This window comes from Ranitomeya variabilis, chromosome 1 (genome assembly GCF_051348905.1).
Source record: "Ranitomeya variabilis isolate aRanVar5 chromosome 1, aRanVar5.hap1, whole genome shotgun sequence".
Taxonomy (NCBI): Eukaryota; Metazoa; Chordata; class Amphibia; order Anura; family Dendrobatidae; genus Ranitomeya; species Ranitomeya variabilis.
Window position 1 is genome coordinate 643,556,577 of NC_135232.1, and position 23,490 is coordinate 643,580,066.

The 23,490-nt window shown below is 44.1% G+C and overlaps 1 protein-coding gene across 2 annotated transcripts in view; it reads right to left on the bottom strand.

Moving 5' to 3' along the window:
• The window catches only part of STARD9 (StAR related lipid transfer domain containing 9), a 305,447-nt gene that overhangs the window by 21,544 nt on the left and 260,413 nt on the right, over positions 1-23,490 (bottom strand). For both annotated transcript variants that reach the window (XM_077261513.1, XM_077261521.1), the window contains 5 exons: positions 23,148-23,345; positions 20,216-20,390; positions 19,005-19,148; positions 11,452-11,548; positions 9,061-9,209 (listed from right to left, as the gene is read on the bottom strand). In XM_077261513.1, the coding sequence (XP_077117628.1) occupies positions 9,061-9,209; positions 11,452-11,548; positions 19,005-19,148; positions 20,216-20,390; positions 23,148-23,345 (763 nt within the window). The remainder of the gene's footprint in view (positions 1-9,060; positions 9,210-11,451; positions 11,549-19,004; positions 19,149-20,215; positions 20,391-23,147; positions 23,346-23,490) is intronic.

Genomic DNA, 23,490 nt, shown 5'->3' on the forward strand with positions numbered 1-23,490 from the left:
TAAGGCTGACTAAACCAGATTTAGATCCCAAGGAGCAGGTACAGGAGACAGGACAGAGTTTGCTCGACTACAGGCTCTGATGAACCTGGCCATCCATCTATTATTAGCCACATTATTATATAGGTCACAGTTGTATAAGGCAGCCAGAACTGAAACCTGCACCTTGAGGGTACTGACTGCTAAACCCAGTTCTACCCCCTTCTGCAAAAACTTTAGCATAGCCACTACCAGAACCTCCCCCTTCTTGTACCGGCCCGCAGAAGGACAAAAATTTCCTCCAGAATCTCCCATAGATCTAAGTGGTTATCAGCTTTCTGCTACTAAGCAGTGTAGAAACCCTGCCGAAAAACTTTTCCCCTCAAGAAGCGACCTTTCAAATTCCAGGCTGTTAAATGCAACCCGGACATTTGAGGATGCAGGAAAGGTCCCTGTGTCAGCAGGTCTTGATCCTCTGGGATGACCCACGAATCAGTCACCAACATTGTCCTTAGCCAGTAGAACCATTGCCTCTTTGGCCAAAATGGGGCTATTACAATTATTCTGGCTCTGTCTTCTCTGACTTTTCTCAAGACCGCCGGTATTAGGCATATTGGAGGGAAAGCATATAGGAGGCCTGATGTCCACTCTATCCTGAAGGAGTCCACCGCATACGGATTGTCCGCTGGGCTTAAAGAACAAAATCTCTGAACTCTCCTGTTGCTCCTTGAAGCAAAAAGATCTATTGTGGGCTGACCCCACATGTCCACAATCTGACTGAATGCCGATCTCTTCAGAGACCATTCTCCTTGTCTTGACCGATTGCGACTTAGGAAATTTGCATTCAAGTTGTCTACTTCTCGGATATGCAGGGCCGATAATGAGAGGAAGTGATGTTCCGCCCGACTTAAGATCCTTTCTGTTATTTCCATCAATGGTCGAGACCAAGTGCCTCCCTGATGATTTATGTAGGCTACTGCTGTCTGATTGACCGACAGGACTCTCACATGCTGCTTTTGAAGCTGCGGTAGTAGCCCCTTCAGTGCCCGTTCGATGGACAGAAGCTCCCATTCATTTGATAAGCCCCTTTTCTCTTGGGACCATGGATTCGGGAGCCACAGGGTGTCTAAGTGGGCTCCCCACCCCTAGGGACTGGCATCCATTGTGACTATTCTGGATGCCCTGTATACCCAGGGAACCCCTCTTAGAGCTGACCTGACCTGTAGCCACCAAATGAGTGACCGAATTACCATTTCTGGGAGGGTAAGCTTTCCTTCTAAGTGACCCTGTAGTAGTGGATCGTTCTGCAGTACACACCACTGCAGTTCTCTTGTATAGAACTGAGCCCATTTTACTGCCGGTATACAGGCGGTTAGAGACCCCAACAGTGCCATCGCTTTCCTGAGTGTCATCTTTGGCTTCTTTATTGACGCCAGGACTAATTGTCTGATCTTTTCCTCTGGGAGCCGGCACGCTTGTGCCACCAAGTCTGTTACTAGCCCCAAGAAAATCTGTACTGTTGCTGGTCCCAGTCTGGACTTTTTTAGATTTAGCTGCCATCCGAGAGTCTGTAAGGTCTCCATGACTATCCTGACTTGCTCCTAACAGTGAAGAAAGCTTCTCCCTACAATCAGGAAGTCATCCAGATACGGTACTATTAGAATGTCCTTTTCTCTTAGATGAGCCGTGACCTCTGAAATCAGCTTTGTGAAAACCCGAGGGGCTATTGCGAACCCGAAGCGTAGGGCTCTGAACTGAAAATGGGCTGAGATTTTATTTGTACCGCTACTCTGAGGAATTTGCGATCCTGCTCACATATAGGGAAGTGGTAGTACGCATCCTTGAGGTCTAGGACCGCCATGTAACACTGTGGGATGAGAAGTTTTACCGCCGATCTAACGGTCTCCATCTTGAATGAAGAAATTATCTGATAGCTGTTGAGACCTTTTAGATTTATAATGGTTCTCCAGGAACCGTCCATTTTTTAAAAATTAGAAATAGGGGGGGAATAAAACCCTCTCCTCCACTGGAACCTCCTCCAGCACGTGTTTTTCTAACATCGATATTACTTAATATTCCAGGCTTCGCTGTTTCTCTTGTGAGGGCTGAATCGGAGTTTGCACGTATCTTTGAGGTGGCAGACTGGAAACTCAACTTTATGCCGAACCTCACAATCTGCCAAATCCAGGTGCTGGATGAAATTTCTTCCCATGCGGGGAGGAAGTGAGAGCCTCCCTCCTGCGAACCTTCCGAAAGGAGCACCGAAAAGATGGAAAAGGCTGCTTCGGAAAACCTTTTTTCTTCTCTCCTGCCTTCTCCAGTACTTCATCTAGCGCTGGCCCAAATAAGAACTTACCTTCTTAAGGCAGGGAGCAGAGCTTTACTTTTGCTTGTAAGGGTTCCAGCCAGCATTTAAGCCACACCGTGCGATGTCCTGCGTTGGCTAGCGCTGGTGACTTGGCCGCCAGCCTTGCCGAGTCTGCCGAGGCATCCGCCAAAAATAATGCTGCTGCTTTGATGGTAGGAAGTGCCTCTAAGATGGTCTCTCTGGAGACTCGCTGTTCCAGCTGATCTTCTAGGTTGTCTATCTAAACCTTCAAAGATCTAGACACACGAGACGTCGAAATGGCTGGTCTTAATGCCCCAGCCGAGGACTTCCAAGCTGTTTTAAGAAAACTGTCCATATTCCTATCCAATGGTCCTCAAACAGGAGGGAAGACTTCCTAGAGATCTTTGAGATTGCCACATCCAGTCTTGTTGCTTATCCCAGGATGAAGACGCCTCTTCATCAAATGGATACTTTTTCTTTAATGCACCAACTGGTTGTGTCTTTCTTTACGGTTTTCTCCCACACAGTTTTAATGAGACTTTGTAACTGCTCATTAATGGGGAAGGTTCTACGTTTTTTTCTTTGTAAGCCACAGATCTTTTGGGTTTCACATCTACCAATCCCATAGTGGACCAGACTGCTTTTATTAGATTGTCTGTGGCTTCCACTGGGAAGCTAACATCTTTCTCTGAACTCCCAGAGAACTGTGATTAATCTGAGTCCTCCAGCTCAGAACATGTGGAGTCTTCTTGCGATACAAAGGAGGGATTGGATCTCTCTCTCCCCTTACTGTCAGTGTCCGTTGTGGCCTGCAACGCACTAACTGATCTATGGACCTCCGACTGTATCAGGGTTCTTAAATTGGCTGAAAACGCGGGAGTTTCTTCCGCAATGGTCGTCAATACAGTCCTGACAAACTTTTACTCGATGAAGTCCCTAATTGGCTTCTGCATAGGGTACACTCCTTATTCTTAAGCTTGGCGTTGCTTTTCCTAGGGACCCCCAACACTCCACCCCACCAATATATAAAAAAAACAGGGAGAGGGTAGGAGACAGGAGAGAGAGAAAGAAAACAGACATTTAGTGTATTGTACTTTCTCGGAGATCACTCACCTCTCGGATGATTCAAATGGGTACCAGATCTGGAGGTTGTATGGTGTTCTCAATGTCTCCTCCAGAGACTATGGACCCCTCCTTTCTAGAGCTACGGAAATCTGTCCGTGTACTGCCCGAGTGGCCCCCAATGCTTCTACGGCGTGGTTGCTTTTCTCCTGTGAGCGTGACTGGTGCCTCTCTGGTTTCTGCTGCTGAGGCTGCAAGTGCTCAGGCGAAAAGGCTTCCATGGTTGCCACCGCCTGTAAGCCTGCTGCACCTTAGGTATTTACCTTAGGCCTCATTAATTTGAGAAGGGTGCCACCTCTTCCTTGTACACACCTGCCTCATTATTCCCAGTGTGTTTTCTCCCGATGCTGCTGATTACACCATCTGGTTTTTTTTTCCCCCAATAGCGCTGCTCATTGTCTAGGGGTATGCATGTGTGCACAACCCATGTATCCAGTTCTTTCCGGTGCTGGTTCTTCTATGCTACATGCTCCCCCACGCGCATCCACATCTACTTCCGGTGCGCGCTGGGTTACTTCTGGTGCGCGCTCCCGCTGTTTCAGACCCCACGCTCACCCGGCATTCCACTTCCGATGCGCGCTGGGATCAGTTGCGGTGCGTGCACTCTTCCGGCGCTGCACGTGTCTCCTGTAGACCGCGCTGACCGCCATGTCACCCGCAAAGGGCCTAACCACATGGAATCAAGGTAAGGAGCCAATATTAACCTCCTATTCCCATATCCAGCTCAGGGAAGGCAGAGAATCCCTGGCCCCCGAGGCCATTAGCTAGATGCTAGCCAAGCGCACAGTGCAAGATGCCGATCGGACCTCTTCTCAGGTACTGCTGCGGGACACGGCCTTGACTTAATCCGCCCCCATTGAGCTTCGCGGGCTGCAGGGCCACCATGTGCATCAGGGAGAGCAAGGCAAAACATGGCCTCCGAGGCTCCTATCTTACCCCTGCATTGCCACACGGGCTGTGGCCATGCTTCGCTCAGGGAGGGCACAGCAAAACGTGGCCTCTGAGGCGCTACCGGCACCTGGTGACGGATGCAGCAGCCGAGCTGCCAAAGCACCATCCAAACCAGGCATCCTCTTCTGGTCTTCTTAAGATTTCATGGCAACCAACTGATGCGGAGAGATGAGCTGCCCTTTTTATCTTGAAGGTTTCCTGTCCTTGAAGGGCAGATCCCCACTCTCGTGGTGCCGCCATGGGCGAAGGAAAAATGATACTTCTTGGATCCTCATTATTACGCATAATTTATGAACATCTGTGGTTGGATTTCTTTGCCTGTGTGGATTGGAAGGGCTGTTACCGACATCTGGTGAGAATTTCATGTCAATAGGACCTTTATAAATATAATTACTTAGATAATTGGTGACATGTTCAATACTTAATTTTTTAAATGTAAAATGTAAACTATATATATATATATATATATATATATATATATATATATATATATATATACACACACACACACCGTATATACTCGAGTATAAGCCGACCCGAGTATAAGCCGACCCCCCTAATTTTGCCACAAAAAACTGGGAAAACTTATTGACTCGAGTATAAGCCTAGGGTGGAAAATGCAGCAGCTACCGGTGAATTTCAAAAATAAAAATAGATGCTCCATACCATTCATTATTGCCCCATAGATGCTCCATATAAAGCTGTGCCATATATAATGCTCCATACCATTGATTATTGCCCCATATATTATCCATATAAAGCTGTGCCATATAGAATGCTCTGCACCGTTCATTATAGCCCCATAGATGCTCCATATAAAGCTGTGCCACATATACAATGCTCTGCACCGTTCATTATGGCCCTATAGATGCTCCATATAAAGCTGTGCCATATATGCTCTGCACCGTTCATTATGGCCCCATAGATGCTCTTTATAAAGCTGTGCCATATAAGCTCTGCACCGTTCAGTATGGCCCCATAGATGCTCCTTATAAAGCTGTGCCATATATGCTCTGCACCGTTCAGTATGGCCCTATAGATGCTCCTTATAAAGCTGTGCCATATATGCTCCGCACCGTTCATTATGGCCCCATAGATGCTCATTATAAAGCTGTGCCCTATATGCTCTGCACCGATCAGTTTGGCCCCATAGATGCTCCTTATATAGCTGTGCCCTATATGCTCTGCACCGTTCAGTTTGGCCCCATAGATGCTCATTATAAAGCTGCCCCATATGGAATGCTCTGCAGCGTTCAGTTTGGCCCCATAGATGCTCCTTATATAGCTGTGCCCTATATGCTCTGCACCGTTCAGTTTGGCCCCATAGATGCTCATTATAAAGCTGTGCCCTATATGCTCTGCAGCGTTCAGTTTGGCCCCATAGATGCTCCTTATATAGCTGTGCCCTATATGCTCTGCACCGTTCAGTTTGGCCCCATAGATGCTCCTTATATAGCTGTGCCCTATATGCTCTGTAGCGTTCAGTTTGGCCCCATAGATGCTCATTATAAAGCTGTGCCCTATATGCTCTGCACCGTTCAGTTTGGCCCCATAGATGCTCCTTATAAAGCTGTGCCATATATAATGCTCTGCACAGTTCAGTTTGGCCCCATAGATGCTCATTATAAAGCAGTGCCATATATGCTCTGCACCGTTCAGTTTGGCCCCATAGATGCTCCTTATAAAGCTGTGCCATATATAATGCTCTGCACAGTTCAGTTTGGCCCCATAGATGCTCATTATAAAGCAGTGCCATATATGCTCTGCACCGTTCAGTTTGGCCCCATAGATGCTCCATATAAAGCTGTGCCCTATATGCTCTGCACCGTTCAGTTTGGCCCCATAGATGCTCCACAAAAATCTGTGCCATATATAACGCTGGTGCTGCTGCTGCAATAAAAAAAAAAAACATGTACTCCCCTCTCTTGCTTGCAGCTCCCCAGCGTCCGGTCCGGGTGTCTCTCCGCACTGACTGATCAGGCAGAGGGCGGCGCGCACACTATATGCGTCATCGCACCCTCTGACCTGCACAGTCAGAGCGGAGAGACGCCGGGAAGACAGAGCGGCGCCCGGCGTGTGGAACGTGGACAGGTAAATATGCGATACTTACCTGCTCCCGGCGTCCCGCTCCTTCCCCCGGACAGCTGGTCTCCGGGTGCCGCAGCCTCTTCCTCTATCAGCGGTCACCGACACCGCTGATTAGAGAAATGAATATTCATTTCTCTAATGAGCGGTCCCACGTGACCGCTGTACAGGGGAAGAGCTGCGGCACTCGAAGACAGTGTGACGGGCAGGGGAGCGTCAGGATCGCCGGGACTAGGTAAGTATGCCTCAGCGCTCTCTCCCCTCACCCGCCGACCCTGCCACAGACCGTGACTCGAGTATAAGCCGAGAGGGACACTTTCAGCCCAAAAATCTCGGCTTATACTCGAGTATATACGGTGTGTGTATATATATATATATATATATATATATATATATATACACATACATACATATATACATATACATACATACATATACACAGTGCAGACCAACAGTTTGGACACACCTTCTCATTTAAAGATATTTCTGTATTTTCATGACTATGAAAATTGTACATTCACACTGAAGGCATCAAAACTATGAATTAACACATGTGGAATTATATACTTAACAAAAAAGTGTGAAACAACTGAAAATATGTCTTATATATATTCTAGGTTCTTCAAAGTAGCCACCTTTTGCTTTGATGACTGCTTTGCACTCTCTTGGCATTCTCTTGATGAGCTTCAATAAGTAGTCGCCGGGAATGGTCTTCCAACAATCTAGAAGGAGTTCCCAGAGATGCTTAGCACTTGTTGGCCCTTTTGCCTTCACTCTGCGGTCCAGCTCACCCCAAACCATCTCGATTGGGTTCAGGTCTGGTGACTGTGAAGGCCAGGTCATCTGGCGTAGAACCCCATGACTCTCCCTCCATCTTGGTCAAATAGTCCTTACACAGCCTGGAGGTGTGTTTGGGGTCATTGTCCTGTTAAAAAATAAATGATGGTCCAACTAAACACAAACCGGATGGAATAGCATGCCGCTGCAAGATGCTGGGGTAGCCATGCTGGTTCAGTATGCCTTCAATTTTGAATAAATCCCCAACAGTGTCACCAGCAAAGCACCCCCACACCATCACACCTCCTCCTCCATGCTTCACGGTGGGAACCAGGCATGTAGAGTCCATCCGTTCACCTTTTCTGCGTCGCACAAAGACACAGTGGTTGGAACCAAAGATCTCAAATTTGGACTCATCAGACCAAAGCACAGATTTCCACTGGTCTAAAGTCCATTCCTTGTGTTCTTTAGCCCAAACAAGTCTCTTCTGCTTGTTGCCTGTCATTAGCAGTGGTTTCCTAGCAGCTATTTTACCATGAAGGCCTGCTGCATAAAGTCTCCTCTTAACAGTTATTGTAGAGAGGTGTCTGCTGCTAGAACTCTGTGTGGCATTGACCTGGTCTCTAATCTGAGCTCCTGTTAACCTGTGATTTCTGAGGCTGGTGACTCGGATAAACTTATCCTCAGAAGCAGAGGTGACTCTTGGTCTTCCTTTCCTGGGGCGGTCCTCATGTGAGCCAGTTTCTTTGTAGCGCTTGATGGTCTTTGCCACTGCACTTGGGGACACTTTCAAAGTTTTCCCAATTTTTCGGACTGACTGACCTTCATTTCTTAAAGTAATGATGGCCACTCGTTTTTCTTTACTTAGAATTTGTATTATGGCAAGAAAAAAGCAGCTAACAGTCTGTCAGCTGTGTATCCACCAGACTTCTACACAACACAACTGATGGTCCCAACCCCATTTATAAGGTAAGAAATCCCACTTATTAAACCTGACAGGGCACACCTGTGAATTGAAAACCATTCCCGGTGACTACCTCTCGAAGTTCATCAAGAGAATGCCAAGAGTGTGCAAAGCAGTCATCAAAGCAAAAGGTGGCTACTTTGAAGAGCCTAGAATATAAGACACATTTTCAGTTGTTTCACACTTTTTTGTTAAGTATATAATTCCACATGTGTTAATTCACAGTTTTGATGCCTTCAGTGTGAATGTACAATTTTCATAGTCATGAAAATACAGAAAAATCTTAAATGAGAAGGTGTGTCCAAACTTTTGGTCTGTACTGTATACACATAAAAATACACACAGACACACTGACACATACGCATATATACATGCACACATAAAATGGCTAAGCTGAGGCTTTTTATTACCCTCTCAGGACTGCATTTTGCATCATTATTTTGCTTTCCCACAGAACAATGATCACTGATTCACAGATTACGGTATGTATGCATACGCTTGGTTGTTTCCATCAGGCCCATATCTACACACTCTCTTCTTTCATTACATTTTAAACCCTCCTTGCAACAGTGGTGTAAAGAAAAGGAAAGGCAGAAGATGTGGATCAGGGAAAAGTCCTTTACAGACGCTTCACCATAAAACTAGCAAGACAGTGCCGTAACAGTTCTGGACATCAGTAACAGTGGCAGCCATACAAGGCCACCGGTTATTCCCATCCATTGTTAATCCAGCTAGAACTAAACTGTCCCTGCTTCAGCATTGCGATCTGCTTCTAAAGGATGCTACATGTAATCTTTCATGGATTTTTACAGTGTTTTTTTATGATCCAGGAAAGGACTATACACACACAGCTCACCTCTGACATTGCACTGGCCTGGACCTTAGTGGCGAGTTCTTGGTAGGAAACTGCAGTAGGGTGGAGGATAGGATCACGCTGGAGAGAGTAGGGATTTGGTTTTCCAGGTAGTGATTCCACAGTAGACATACAACTGGCAGTCTTGGGATCTTAATATCAAATACATAATTTTTAAGATTGGATAAATTATATAATTATTCAACACAAAAAAAATTACAAATGTTTTCGTAGTTTAACAAACATAATATATACATTTTTAAAGGGAATCTGTCAGTAGGATCAACCCTCCTAAGCCGTCTATATGGGCATGTAGGTCATAGGGAGTTGAATAAAATGATACCTTGATATCTGCGATCCGATGTCTTATACCAGAGTAATCAATATGTTTCTTAATATGTACATGAGCTATTAAGATCTATGGGCCGGACATAGCTCTGGAGGCAGAGTCTTAGGGATATCTGATTATAAATGAAAGGTGGCCTTACCAGTGTGAGACATGTAGATCAGGAGAGCAGACTGTCAGACATAACATGTCTCACACTGATAACGCCTCCTTTTATGTAAAATAAGATCTGGAGGCAGATTATCAGGGAGATCTATGGCCATAGATCTTAACAGCTCATTTACATATAAGAAAAACGTGGATTCCCCTGGAATAAGTTATCAGATCGCAGATATCAAAGTGTCATTTTATTCAACTATTTATTACCTAAATGCCAATATAGAAAGCTTAGGAGGGTTGATCTTACTGATATATATATACTATATATATATTACTCATGTAATGAAGGTATCCAGTGATCGACGGGTCACAGCGATTAAAGGGAACCAGTCACCCCCCTCCCCCCAACCTGGCGTTTTTAACTAAAAGAGGCACCTTGTGCAGCACTAATGCTGCATTATGTGAAGGTGGCTCTTCTTTTTGTGTTCCCTTCCAACGCAGCAATATTATTTTTTATAGTTTTCGCACCATACCTTTAGTCTGTCCTGGGGGCACGTATTTTCCCCCGGACACAACCGCCTCCCAGCCATCAGTCAGCCCCTCCGTGCGCCGCCTCCTCTGTCTTTAGTCCCGTACCCGGCTCCTGTGCTATGCTTTTCTTTTTCGGGCATGCGCAGTTTGCGCTGCCCTTCGACTCATATCCCCTGATGGAATTCATCTCGGGCCTGCATGTACCAGAGGCCCGAGATCCCGCCCCGCTGTGTGAATAAATCAGAACACACTGCGGGGCGGGATCCCGTTAAACCCCTGACAATCAGACAACGCTGTTAAATCCTGGCATATCCAAGGGCACTCATGTTTTGGATAAGATAAGGTCTAACATTTTCATACTTTGGATCTTGCTTTTGGTTTCCAAAAACTGATGCAAGAAGTACACATTTTTACACTTTAGTTTTCATCTCTATGTAGGTTCCACTCCAGATTTTGGTTTGCAAAAAAAGACAAAATATGAATGAGGTCTATGGTTTGGTTCACATCTGTATTGTGGCTTCCATCAATAATGGAAGTCATAGTGTGGTGTGGGACCCGTCAATGTATGATACATACCGACAGACCTATATTGGGATCCATTGTGGTTTAACACTTTGGTTTATAAATGGGGCTTCATGCTGCATTTTTCTTGCCATCAAATGATATAAAAATTGAAAAAACAGCAGTGTGAATATAGCCCAACGTTGTTGAAAATGATCCTTACCATTACTTTGACAAATCTGCCTTTTCATTTACCTGACATAAGCTTACAGACTAGGAAAAATGGTGGCCATTAAAGGGATCCTGTCACATCCAGAAACACCATTTACCTGAAGCTACTCCTTGGCTTTCTGACAGCCTGCTCTGCACGCACATGCAATGAGGCGAAGGCTGTCAATCACGGTGACACGGAGCGCTTACAATGCACTCTGTAGTGAGCGATGACTGTAAGCAGTCCTTGCATTGTCTTGATGACTGGAAGAGAGTGGATGCAGAGAGAATAAAACTTAATTTTCTCCCTGTAGCTGCTACTCCAGTAAACATATTACACAGGGCTTAAAACACTATTTACCGACATGTTACCACTAATCTGCCGGCAAATAGCGTTTCTGGGTTTAACAGGTTCCCTTGAACTAAGGTTTCAACGATGGCTCAGTGGTCAGCACTGTTGCTTTGCAGCACTTGGGTCCTCGCTTCAAATTCTACAAGGAGTTTGTATGTTCTCCTCGTGTTTGTGTGGGTTTCCTCCCACACTCCAAAGACATACTGATAGGGAAGATTGTGAGCCCCGAAGGGGACAACGATGATGTATGTAAAGCAATGCAGAATTAAGGGTGCTATATAAGCATAATAAAAGTGTTCCCCCCTAAAATGAAGCACTAAAGATGACATAAGGATGCGTTCACATTCACACATACCAGGCACTGAAACATTGGTAGAGAAAAGGTCGGAGTTCCTCACTGCAGAGCGACCTCTTCCAGAGCCCAGAACTTGATCCAAACTTCTTTGCAATGTCTACAAAATGCAAAATATTTCAACATGTCAAAAGGTTCATGCTGCTGTAACCACAAATAGTATGACATAGAGACAGGCCCCTTGCATACACTGGGCCAGTTAGGCCTCTTTCACACTTACGTCTTTCTGTTTACGTCGCAATCCGTCGATTTTTGAAAATGCAGGATCCTGCAAAAAAATTAGCAGGATCCTGCATTTTCCTATAGACTTGTATTGCCAACGGATCGCGACTTATGGCCACACGTCGAAGCCGTCGTGCACTGGATGCGTCAGGTTTTGGCGGCCCGTCATAACAGAAAAACGTTCAAGGGAACATTTTTCTGTACGTCGCATCCAGTGTTTCAGGCTGCGCATGCCCAGCAGGAAATATCACTATCACAATCTTTCCTGCTCGGCAACGCAGACGGAAGTGTGAAAGCAAACACTTCCGTCGGTACGTAACGCCGACGCTTCGTGACGGCCCCGTACCGACAGAAGTGTGAAAGAAGCCTTATTACTATGAACTGTCAGTGGATGGTTCCCATCTGACTTCTAACTGTAGGGTCTCTCCGTTTGCAAGCTTAACAAGTGGGGTGGGGGAGAAGGTTCTGGTGCATTTTATTGCAATGTCGCGGCCACCAAAAAAAACCATAATTCTGGAGTTTCTATTTTTTTACTCATTGTGCCATTTACCGATCGGATTGATTTACTTTATATTTTGAGAGATCGGACCTTTCTGAACGTAGTGATACCAAATATGTGTTTTGCTTTTTTAATGGTTTTATTTTCAGTGTAGCAAAAGGAGGGGGTGATATAAACTTTTGTTTTTTAAACCCTTAAGCCTCAAGGGTGGTTTGCACGTTAATGACCGGGCCAATTTTTACAATTCTGACCACTGTCCCCTTATGAGGTTATAACTCTGGAATGCTTCAACGGATCCCGGTGATTCTGACATTGTTTTCTCGTGACATATTGTGCTTCATGATGGTGGAAAAATTTATATGATATTACCTGCGTTTGTGAAAAAAATGGAAATTTGGCAAAAATTTAGAAAATTTTGCAATTTTCCAACTTTGAATTTTTATGCCCTTAAATCACAGAGATATGTCACACAAAATGCTTAATAAGTAACATTTCCCACATGTCTACTTTACATCAGCACAATTTTGGAACAAAAATTTTTTTTTGTTAGGGAGTTATAAGGGTTAAAAGTTTACAAGCAATTTCTCATTTTTACAAGACCATTTTTTTTTAGGGACCACATCACATTTGAACTCATTTTGAGGGGTCTATATGCTAAAAAATAACCAAGTGTGACACCATTCTAAAAACTGCACCCCTCAAGGTGCTCAAAACCGCATTCAAGAAGTTTATTAACCCTTCAGGTGTTTCACAGGAATTTTTGGAATGTTTTAAAAAAAGTGAACATTTAACTTTTTTCACAAAAAATTTACTTCAGCTCCAATTTGTTTTATTTTACCAAGGGTAACAGGAGAAAATGGACTCCAAAAGTTGTTGTACAATTTGTCCTGAGTACGCCGATACCCCATATGTGGGGGTAAACCACTGTTTGGGCGCATGGCAGAGGTCGGAAGCGAAGGAGCGCCATTTGACTTTTCAATGCAAAATTGACTGGAATTGAGATGGGACGCCATGTTGCGTTTGGAGAGCCCCTGATGTGCCTAAACATTGAAACCCCCTACAAGTGACACCATTTTGGAAAGTAGACCCCCTAAGGAACTTCTCTAGATGTCTGGTGAGCACTTTGACTAACCAAGTGCTTCACACAAGTTTATAATGCACAGCCGTAAAAATAAAACAACATATTTTTTCACAAAAATGATTTTTTCACCCCCAATTTTTTATTTTCCCAAGGGTAAGAGAAGAAATTGGACCCCAAAAGTTGCTGTGCAATTTGTCCTGAGTACGCTGATACCCCATATGTGGGGGTAAACCACTGTTTGGGCGCATGGCAGAGCTCGGAAGGGAAGGAGCGCCGTTTGACTTTTCAATGCAAAATTGACAGGAACTGATGTGCCTAAACATTGAAACCCTCCACAAGTGACACCATTTTGGAAAGTAGACCCCCTAAGGAATTTATCTAGATGTGTGGTTCAGAACTTTGACCCACCAAGTGCTTCACAGAAGTTTATAATGTAGAGCTGCAAAAATAAAAATTCTTTTTTTCCCACAAAAATTACTTTTTAGCCCCCAGTTTTGTATTTTTTCCAAAGGTAACAGGAGAAATTGGACCCCAAAAGTTGTTGTCCAATTTGTCCTGAGTACGCCGATACCCCATATGTGGGGGGGAACCACCGTTTGGGCGCATGGCAGAGCTGGAAAGGGAAGGAGCGCCATTTGAAATGCAGACTTAGATGGATTGTTCTGCAGGCGTCACGTTGCATTTGCAGAGCCCCTGATTTACCTAAACAGTAGAAACCCCCACAAGTGACCCCATATTGGAAACCAGACCCCCCAAGGAACTTATCTAGATATGTTGTGAGAACTTTGAAGCCCCAAGTGTTTCACTACAGTTTATAACGCAGAGCCGTGAAAATAAAAAAACATTTCTTTCCAACAAAAATGGATTTTTAGCCCCCCAAATTTTTATTTTCCCAAGGGTAACAAGAGAAATTGGACCCCAAAAGTGGTTGTCCAATTTGTCCAGAGTACGCTGATACCCCATATGTTGGGGTAAACTCCTGTTTGGGCGCACGGGAGAGCTCGGAAGGGAAGGAGTACTGTTTTACTTTTTCAACGCAGAATTGGCTGGAATTGAGATCGGACGCCATGTCGCGTTTGGAGAGCCCTGATGTGCCTAAACAGTGAAAACCCCAATTGTAACTGAAACCCTAACCCAAACACACCCCTAACCCCAACACACCTTTAACCCTAATCCCAACCCTAACCACACCCCTAACTCCAACACACCCCTTACCGTAATCCCAACCATAACCCTAACCACACCCCTAACCCTGACACACCCCTAACCCCAACCGTAAATGTAATCCAAACCCTAACTTTAGCCCCAAACCTAACTGTAGCCCCAACCCTAACCTTAAGGTACCCTAACCCTAACTTTAGCCCCAACCCTAACCCTTATTTTAGCCCCAACCCTAACCCTTATTTTAGCCCCAACCCTAATCCTAACTTTAGCCCCAACCCTACCTTTAGCCCCAATCCTAACTTTAGCCCCAACCCTAACCCTAACTTTAGTCCCAATCCTAACCCTAACTTTAGCCCCAACCCTAACCCTTATTTTAGCCCCAACCCTAACCCTTATTTTAGCCCCAACCCTAACCCTTATTTTAGCCCCAACCCTAATCCTAACTTTAGCCCCAACCCTACCTTTAGCCCCAACCCTAACTTTAGTCCCAATCCTAACCCTAACTTTAGCCCCAACCCTAACTGTAGCCCTAACCCTAACTTTAGCCCCAACCCTAGCCCTACCTTTAGCCACAACCCTAACCCTAACTTTAGCCCCAGCTCTAACCCTAACTTTTGCCCTAACCCTAACCCCAACCCTAACCCCAACCCTAGCCCCAACCCTAACCCTAGCCCCAACCCTAACCCTAACCCTAGCCCTACCCCTACCCCAACCCCTACCCCAACCCCTACCCCTAACGGGAAAATGGAAATAAATACTTTTTTTAATTTTATTATTTTTCCCTAACTAAGGGGGTCATGAAGGAGGTTTGATTTACTTTTATAGCGGGTTTTTTAGCGGATTTTTATGATTGCCAGCTGTCACACACTAAAAGACACTTTTTATTTATTGATTTTTGTGAGGCAGAATGACCAAAAACCAGCTATTCATGAATTTCTTTTGTGGGGGGCGTTTATACCGTTCCATGTTTGGTAAAATTGATAAAGCAGTTTTATTCTTCGGGTCAGTACGATTACAGCGATAACTCATTTATATCAATTTTTTTATGTTTTGGCGCTTTTATACGATAAAAACTATTTCATAGAAAAAATAATTATTTTTGCATCGCTTTATTCTGAGGACTATAACTTTATTTTTTCGCTGATGATGCTGTATGGTGGCTCGTTTTTTGCGGGACAAGATGACGTTTTCAGCGGTACCATGGTTATTTATATCCATCTTTTTGATCGCGTGTTATTTCACTTTTTGTTCGGCGGTATGGTAATAAAGCGTTGTTTTTTTGCCTCTTTTTTTCTTTTTTTTACGGTGTTCACTGAAGGGGTTAACTAGTGGGACAGTTTTATAGGTCGGGTCGTTACGGACGCGGCGATACTAAATATGTGTACTTTTATTGTTTGTTTTTTTATTTAGATAAAGAAATGTATTTATGGGAACAATATATATATTTTTTCTTCATTTACGAATTATTTTTTATTTATTTATTTTTTTACACATCTAAGTATTTTTTTTTTTACATTATCACATTGTCCCAGGGGGGGACATCACTATATAGTGACAGATCGCTGATCTGACACTTTGCAGCGCACTGTGTCAGATCAGCGATCTGACGTGCACTGCTTCAGGCTTACAGGCGCCTGCTCTGAGCAGGCGCTTGTAAGCCACCTCCCTGCAGGACCCGGAAGTAGCCCCGCAGCCATTTTGGATCCGGGGCCTGCAGGGAGGAGATGCTCGGTACAAGGTAAGCACATCGCCTTGTACCGAGGGTCTCAGGGAAGCTCGCAGGGAGCCCCCTCCCTGCGCGATGCTTCCCTATGCACCCGGAACACTGCGATCATGTTTGATCGCAGTGTTCCAGGGGTTAATGTGCGAGGAGCAGTCCGTGACTGCTCCTGGCACATAGTGCCGGATGTCAGCTGCGATAGTCAGCTGACACCCGGCCGTAATCGGTCGCGCTTCCCCCGTGAGCGCAGCCGATTGCATATGACGCACTATCCCATCACTGGGAATTAAGTCCCAGTTCACCTCGACGGGATAGTACGTCATATGGGATTAAGGGGTTAAAAAACCTTTTCATATTTTGTCTATTACTTCATTTATTATTTAATTGTCCCCTTAGGAGACTTGAAGCAGTGATCGTCCGGCATTCACAGGAGTATCATAATGACAGGCATTAAGGTCTTCTGCAGACCCCCAGCTGTCATGACGACCCATCGGCACCCCGCAATCACTTCACAGGGGCGCCAATGGGTGGGATTTATGGCATGCTTCTGTTTTAAATCTGATTTAACTAGTTAACAGCCGCAGGTGGGGATTCGATTAAATCAAGTGTCTTGTGCAGGGAAAAATCCAGGCTCAGCGCTGGAGTACGGAAAGTATTCATACCCCTTTACATTTTTCACCCTTTCACTGCTGCCATTTGGTAAATTCGAAAAAGTTCATTCTTTTTTATCAATAATAATAATGATGATAATAATAATAATTTTATCAATAATTTTTGCAAATTTATTAAAAAAAGAATAACTGAAATATCACATGGTCATAAGTATTCAGACCCTTTGCTCAGTATTGAGTAGAAGCACCCTTTTGAGCTAGTACAGCCATGAGTCTTCTTGGGAATGATGCAACAAGTTTTTCACACCTGGATTTGGGGATCCTCTGCCATTCTTCCTTGCAGATCCTCTCCAGTTCTGTCAGGTTGGATGGTGAATGTTGGTGGACAGCCATTTTCAGGTCTCTCCAGAGATGCTCAATTGGGTTTAGGTCAGGGCTCTGGCTGGGCCAGTCAAGAATGGTCACAGAGTTGTTCTGAAGCCACTCCTTTGCTATTTCAGCTGTGTGCTTAGGGTCATTGTCTTGTTGAAAGGTGAACCTTCGGCCAAGTCTGAGGTCCAGAGGTTTCATGCAGGATATCTCTGTACTTGGCCGCATTCATGTTTTCTTCAATGACTACCAGTCGTCCTGTCCTTGCAGCTGAAAAACACTCCCATAGCATGATGCTGCCACCACGATTGTATTGGGCAGGTGATGAGCAGTGGCGGTTGTCTCCACACATACCGCTTAGAATTATCACCAAAAAGTTCTATCTTCATCTCATCAAACCAGAGAATCTTATTTCTTAAGGTACCTTCACACATAACGATTTCGTTAACGATATCGTTGCAACGTCACGCTTTTTGTGACGTAGCAACGATCCTGCTAACGATCTCGTTATGTGTGACAGCGACCAACGATCAGGCCCCTGCTGGGAGATCGCTGGTTGTAGGGAATGATCAGGACCTTTTTTTGGTCGCTGATCACCCGCTGTCATCGGTGGATCGGCGTGTGTGACACCGATCCAGCGATGTGTTCACTTGTAACCAGGGTAAATATTGGGTTACTAAGCGCGGCCCTGCACTTAGTAACCCGATGTTTACCCTGGTTACCCGGGGACTTCGGCATCGTTGAAGACAGTTTCAACGATGCTGAAGTCGTTCCCCTGATCGTTGGTCGCTGGAGAGAGCTGTCTGTGTGACAGCTCCCCAGCGACCACACAACGACTTACCAACGATCACGGCCAGGTCGTATCGCTGGTCGTGATCGTTGGTAAGTCGTTTAGTGTAACGGTACCTTTAGTCTGGGAGTCCTTCAAGTGTTTTTTAGCAAACTCTATGCAGGCTTTCATATGTCTTGGAGGATCACAAAGAAATGTACAGCATGTGACTTAAATATGAGTGTCTGAGCAAAGGGTCTGAATACTTATGACCATGTGATATTTCAGTTTTTCTTTTTTAATAAATTTGCAAAAATGTCTACATTTCTGTATTTTTTTCCGTCAAGATGGGATGCAGAGTGTACATTGATTGAAAAAAAATGAACTTATTTTAATTTACCAAATGGCTGCCATGAAACAAAGAGTGAAAAATTTAAAGGGCTCAGAATACTTTCCGTACCCACTGTACATTATATGTCATAAAGGGGTCAAAGGAGACCTAAAGATAGAAATGAGGGAATAAATTTGTTGGACCCTGGTCCAGTGGTCATGTCAGTATTCCGCGGCTGTCTTTTATTTGCTGGAATCCTTGGCGCCTTTTCAGATTTGTACACTAAATGCAATTTAATTATTGAGGCGTGATGCACAAATGAGGTCATACCGGGCTTACTAATCATTACAGGTATCGGGTATGCCAGCAGGTAGGAGGTGGGTCACAGGGCTCCTACCGTTGGGCACGAGGATTCATTGATTCACTCACCTGTACCTAAAGGGAATCTGTCACATGTGATTCTGTGAACAACAATGTATAGACAGAGACCCCGATTTCAGTGATGTGTCCTCTACTAGGCTTTTTGCTGTAGTTTTGATAAAATGACTGCATCATCAGTAGGAGTTTATTACTAAAGGACTGCTGCCATGTAGTCCTTTATACTCATGTATAACACCTCCCCCCACGACTGATTGTCAGATTTCTGCCTATGCACAGTGTACAAAGAAACATACCAATCAGTTGCAGACCTAACCTCAACGGTGACACAGACACATAAGATTTAGACAAGCGTTTTATGGCGTGTCTGTACTACCTTTCATGCAGATGGTATTGTGCAGCCGACACTCACCTCCTGGCTGCTGACTTTGCTGCACTGACCAATTGTTGTGGTCATACCGCTGTTATACCCGGAGGTGGGACCTGACGACAGGCTGAGGCTGGAATTGGTAAATAAAGTGCTGGTGCTCACATGGGTCTTCATTTTGGTATCTTCCTATAAAGAGTAAAAAATATTGTATAGTAAATAGTTTGGTTAAAATCAACAATCGATTCAATTAAGTAACAAAAAAAGCCAGGAAGAAGCACTTGACTCAAGACCTTCTTCTGCCCAATTCATTATCACATCTGCGCCATTTTTCTCTAATTTCTGTTGGTTTTTGCCGTTTTTCAATTTCTGCTTTTTTTTAAATCTATTTCATATGTTTTTCTGTCCATTATTATGTGCATGGTTTGGTGTTTCCAAGTGACTTATTGATCAAGTGCTTCTTTTTAATGTTACAACATTTTTGCACACATGTACTGCAGTTCTTCCCTTACAGTGAAGTTATTTAAGCCTGGAACTTTGACAAACATTTTAGTGGAACACATTAGTTTTTGCTCTAAAAAGTCGCAAAAGTGGTTAACGGTGCAAAATCCCTGAACCACACGCACCACTTTGAAGAATGTGCTTAAAAAAAAAAAAAAAAAATCTGATAAGTACCACAAGACAAAAAAAAAAATGAAAAGGGAACTTTAAATAATCGCAAATGATGAATCCGGCCCATAGTATTCCATAGCGTCATCAGGAATATATACGATTGTGTTAGACAAAGACCTTTCGAGCGTAGATGCAGAAGGTTAAGCAATACTACAGAAGGTCTGCCATAGGTCAAATAATGGAAGCAGAGTGTAATGCACACTTATTGTCCCGTATCTTGTTCATTTACTATTTCTATATCCTGCATAAAATTTCCATATTTGCATATTTGTGCTGAATAGACATAGCAAAAATCACAATTTGGCAGTCTGCAGTCACAGAGTCAATCCCACTACCCTCAACCCCACAGATCCTGGCATTAAAAGGGCCACAGAGCTGTGTTTTCTACAGAGCAGTGCTCCCTGCCCTGCTCCCTGTAAGGAACTACAAACACAAGACCATTTACCCAATCCCGAATAAGAGACCAGTCAAGGGAGACATGAAAATTCGGAATCCAAAAGGAATACACATAGTTTACAAGGTGAATTTCTAGATTGGCCGCATGAGCCCTTTGATTGCTTTAGGCAGTCTCCCCACCAAATTACCTTTGATAGACTACCCTGTTGTAGTCGCTTCCTCTCCATCTCGGCCCTCTCTCGTAACTTGTCCCTTGCTTTAGCAATTTCAGTTTTAGCCTCTTCCCGAGCTTTCTGGTAATCTTTCAGCATTACTTCAATTTCAGAAGGACATTGTGGGGCTCTACTCTTTGGCTCTTGAATCCTAAAAGGATAAGCATTCATGTGCAGTAGGTTCATTTTCTCTAGTATTAAAGGGAACCTGTCAGCAGGATTGTGCTCAGTAAACTACAGACAGTGTAAGGGTACTGTCACACAGTCACACTTTGATCGCTACGACGGTACGATTCGTGACGTTCTAGCGATATCCATACGATATCGCAGTGTCTGACACGCAGCAGCGATCAGGGACCCTGCTGAGAATCGTACGTCGTAGCAGATCGTTTGGAACTTTCTTTCGTCGCTTGATCACCCGCTGACATCGCTGGATCGTTGTGTGTGACAGCGATCCAGCGATGTGTTCGCTTGTAACCAGGGTAAACATCGGGTAACTAAGCGCAGGGCCGCGCTTAGTAACCCGATGTTTACCGTGGTTACCAGAGTAAAAGTTAAAAAAAACAAACAGTACATACTTACATTCCGGTGTCTGTCCTCCGGCGTCTCAGCTTCTCTGCACTGTGAGCGCCGGCCAGCCGGAAAGCGAGCACAGCGGTGACGTCTGACGTCACCGCTGTGCTTTCCGGCTATGGCGCTTACACAGTGGAGAGAAGCAGAACGCCGGGGGACAGACACCGGAATGTAAGTATGTACTGTTTGTTTTTTTTACGTTTACGCTGGTAACCAGGGTAAACATCGGGTTACCAAGCGCGGCCCTGCGCTTAGTAACCCGATGTTTACCCTGGTTACCCGGGGACTTCGGCATCGCTCCAGCGCCGTGATTGCAACGTGTGTGACCGCAGTCTACGACGCTGGAGCGATAATCATACGATCGCTGCGACGTCACGGATCGTGCCGTCGCAGCGATCAAAATTGTACTGTGTGACAGTACCCTAAGGTCAGCGCTGTTATACTGATTATAAAGATACCTTAGTTGATTAAATCCGTTTTGTGGTTGTTTAATCTTTATTTTCAGTTTTGCGTTACTGATATGCCCGTGCCCCAGGGTGGCCTGTGGGAGGTATTCATGTGGTGCTCTGATTAGGTATCCATAATGCAGACTCCTGAAAGGTCATCGATACCTCTTTGACATGCCCCCTAGTTTACATAATGAATATAATATGTTTTGGAAAATAAAAAAAAATAAAAAAATTACATTCAGCAGGCGCCTGCACTGCAGCATGATCGCATCTATAGTGTGCATTAAATTATTTTATTTAGGGATATACATTTATTCTAAAAAAAATAAATGAATAAAAATCTTTTTCAAAATGGCGCTGGCAATCTATTGGCAATCCTCTGGCGCCTGCTTGCTGAATGTTTTTTTTTTTCCAATACATACTATATTCAGTACGTAAAATAGGGATCAGTGACCTGTCAGAAGCCATCAGTATGAATAGCTAATCAGAGCACCACATGCAGACCCCCCCCCCCACAGGCCGCCCCGAAGCACGAGCATATCATTAACTGAAAACTACAAATAAAGATTAGACAACCACAAGACAGATTTCATCACCCAGGTATCATTGTAATCTGTATAACAGCACCGACAGGTTCACTTCAAGTTTATTAACTTTTCAGATAGCTAGAAAAGATGTGAATGGACTGGACGATTCAACAGCAGATCAATCATGATTACAGAGTTCGGCTTGTCCCATCATACACAAACTATTCATCAGCATTACCCAGGACACATTCGTGACAATATCTTTTTATGCAAAATTCAGATGAATCAATAATCTACTTAAAAAAATCCTGACATTTTCATTATCTACTTGAGCACAAGTGATTTTATTGGCGGATGAAAATTGTGCTCAGTCTCTTCCACACCACTGTATCAGCCTATGGACACTAGTCTGTGCATTTCGGCTAAGTGCATGCTGCATTTTCGTCCACTCTTGGGCGACTTCGACTTCCGAGAGTGTATAAATATACACATGACGCATCCATCCAATAATTGACCAGAGTCTGTACCCAGTGAACGGCAAGATTAATTTTTAATGACTGAAATTTTCTGTACAGTTAATCAAAAGACAAGCAGATACAGAATTGCCTAACGGAGGTCAAAATAACATGTTATTTAGACCTCCTGCTGGTGAGTGGAGGCTTACAGAAATGACAGGTTCACTTCAGCCAAAATGTCATGAAGCACAAAAGATAACACAGGGGGGCCCAATTCATCAAGAGCACGCCTGCACTACACCAGCCTTGATAAAGTGCAAAGTGCCGAATTAATTAAGAGACATATGCCACTTAATGAATTCAGAGCATCTTCTAAGTGTCGTGCGCCTACATGCACCAATCCAGAAATGCTACTCCAGTCAAAGACAGGAGTAGCATTTCTGCAGGACAAAAAGACGTCATTTTTAATTAATTGAACAGACGGGCAACCCTGTCCCAGCTTTTCCCATTTTAGCACAGCTGATTCAATCGTGAGCAAAAACTCCCAAAACTCGCAAGCTTTTTGCTCAACTCCACATTTGCCAAGTTTTTGCAAACTTTTCAAAGCTTTCATGTCACTTTTCTGTAGTAAAAGCTGTGATGAATAAGCCCCAGTGTTTTACGTTTAATTATTAGCCTAAACTAAAACAATTGTAGCCATGGACTGGAAATAATCTCATATTTATGGGCATCTATATAATTAGTATTGAATCTACTGAGCGCACAGGTTCCCCAGTGGGTTCAATTTAAACTAGCATGGGGAAAAAAACAACACAAAATTATAATTCTTAATTTCTATTCAAAATCTAGAAGCAGCAAAATAAGTTGGCATGTCCTCTTTAGCAGAGGCTGGATATGCACTAACCTTGTATTATCAACCACATCCCTCCGAAGCTGCTGCAGGTACTCTCTACGCCGGCTGGGCAAGTCAGACTCCCTCAGAGATGCCAGCGACGTCTGTGACGCACTTAGCTGTTTCTGGGGGCTGAGACTTCGACTTCTTCTAAAACTCTGAAGTCTCTCCTCTCTATCCTTGCGCAAATTTTCAATCACTTTCAAGTGCCTTAAGGGTGCAAAAAAACAAACAAATATATGTATAATATTTTTTTCTTCTCAAAATTAATTACACTGAATAAAGTTGGTGAAAATAAAAAAAAAAAAAAACAGTTTATGATAGAAAAGAGCTTGTCAGCACTTTGCCTGTTTAT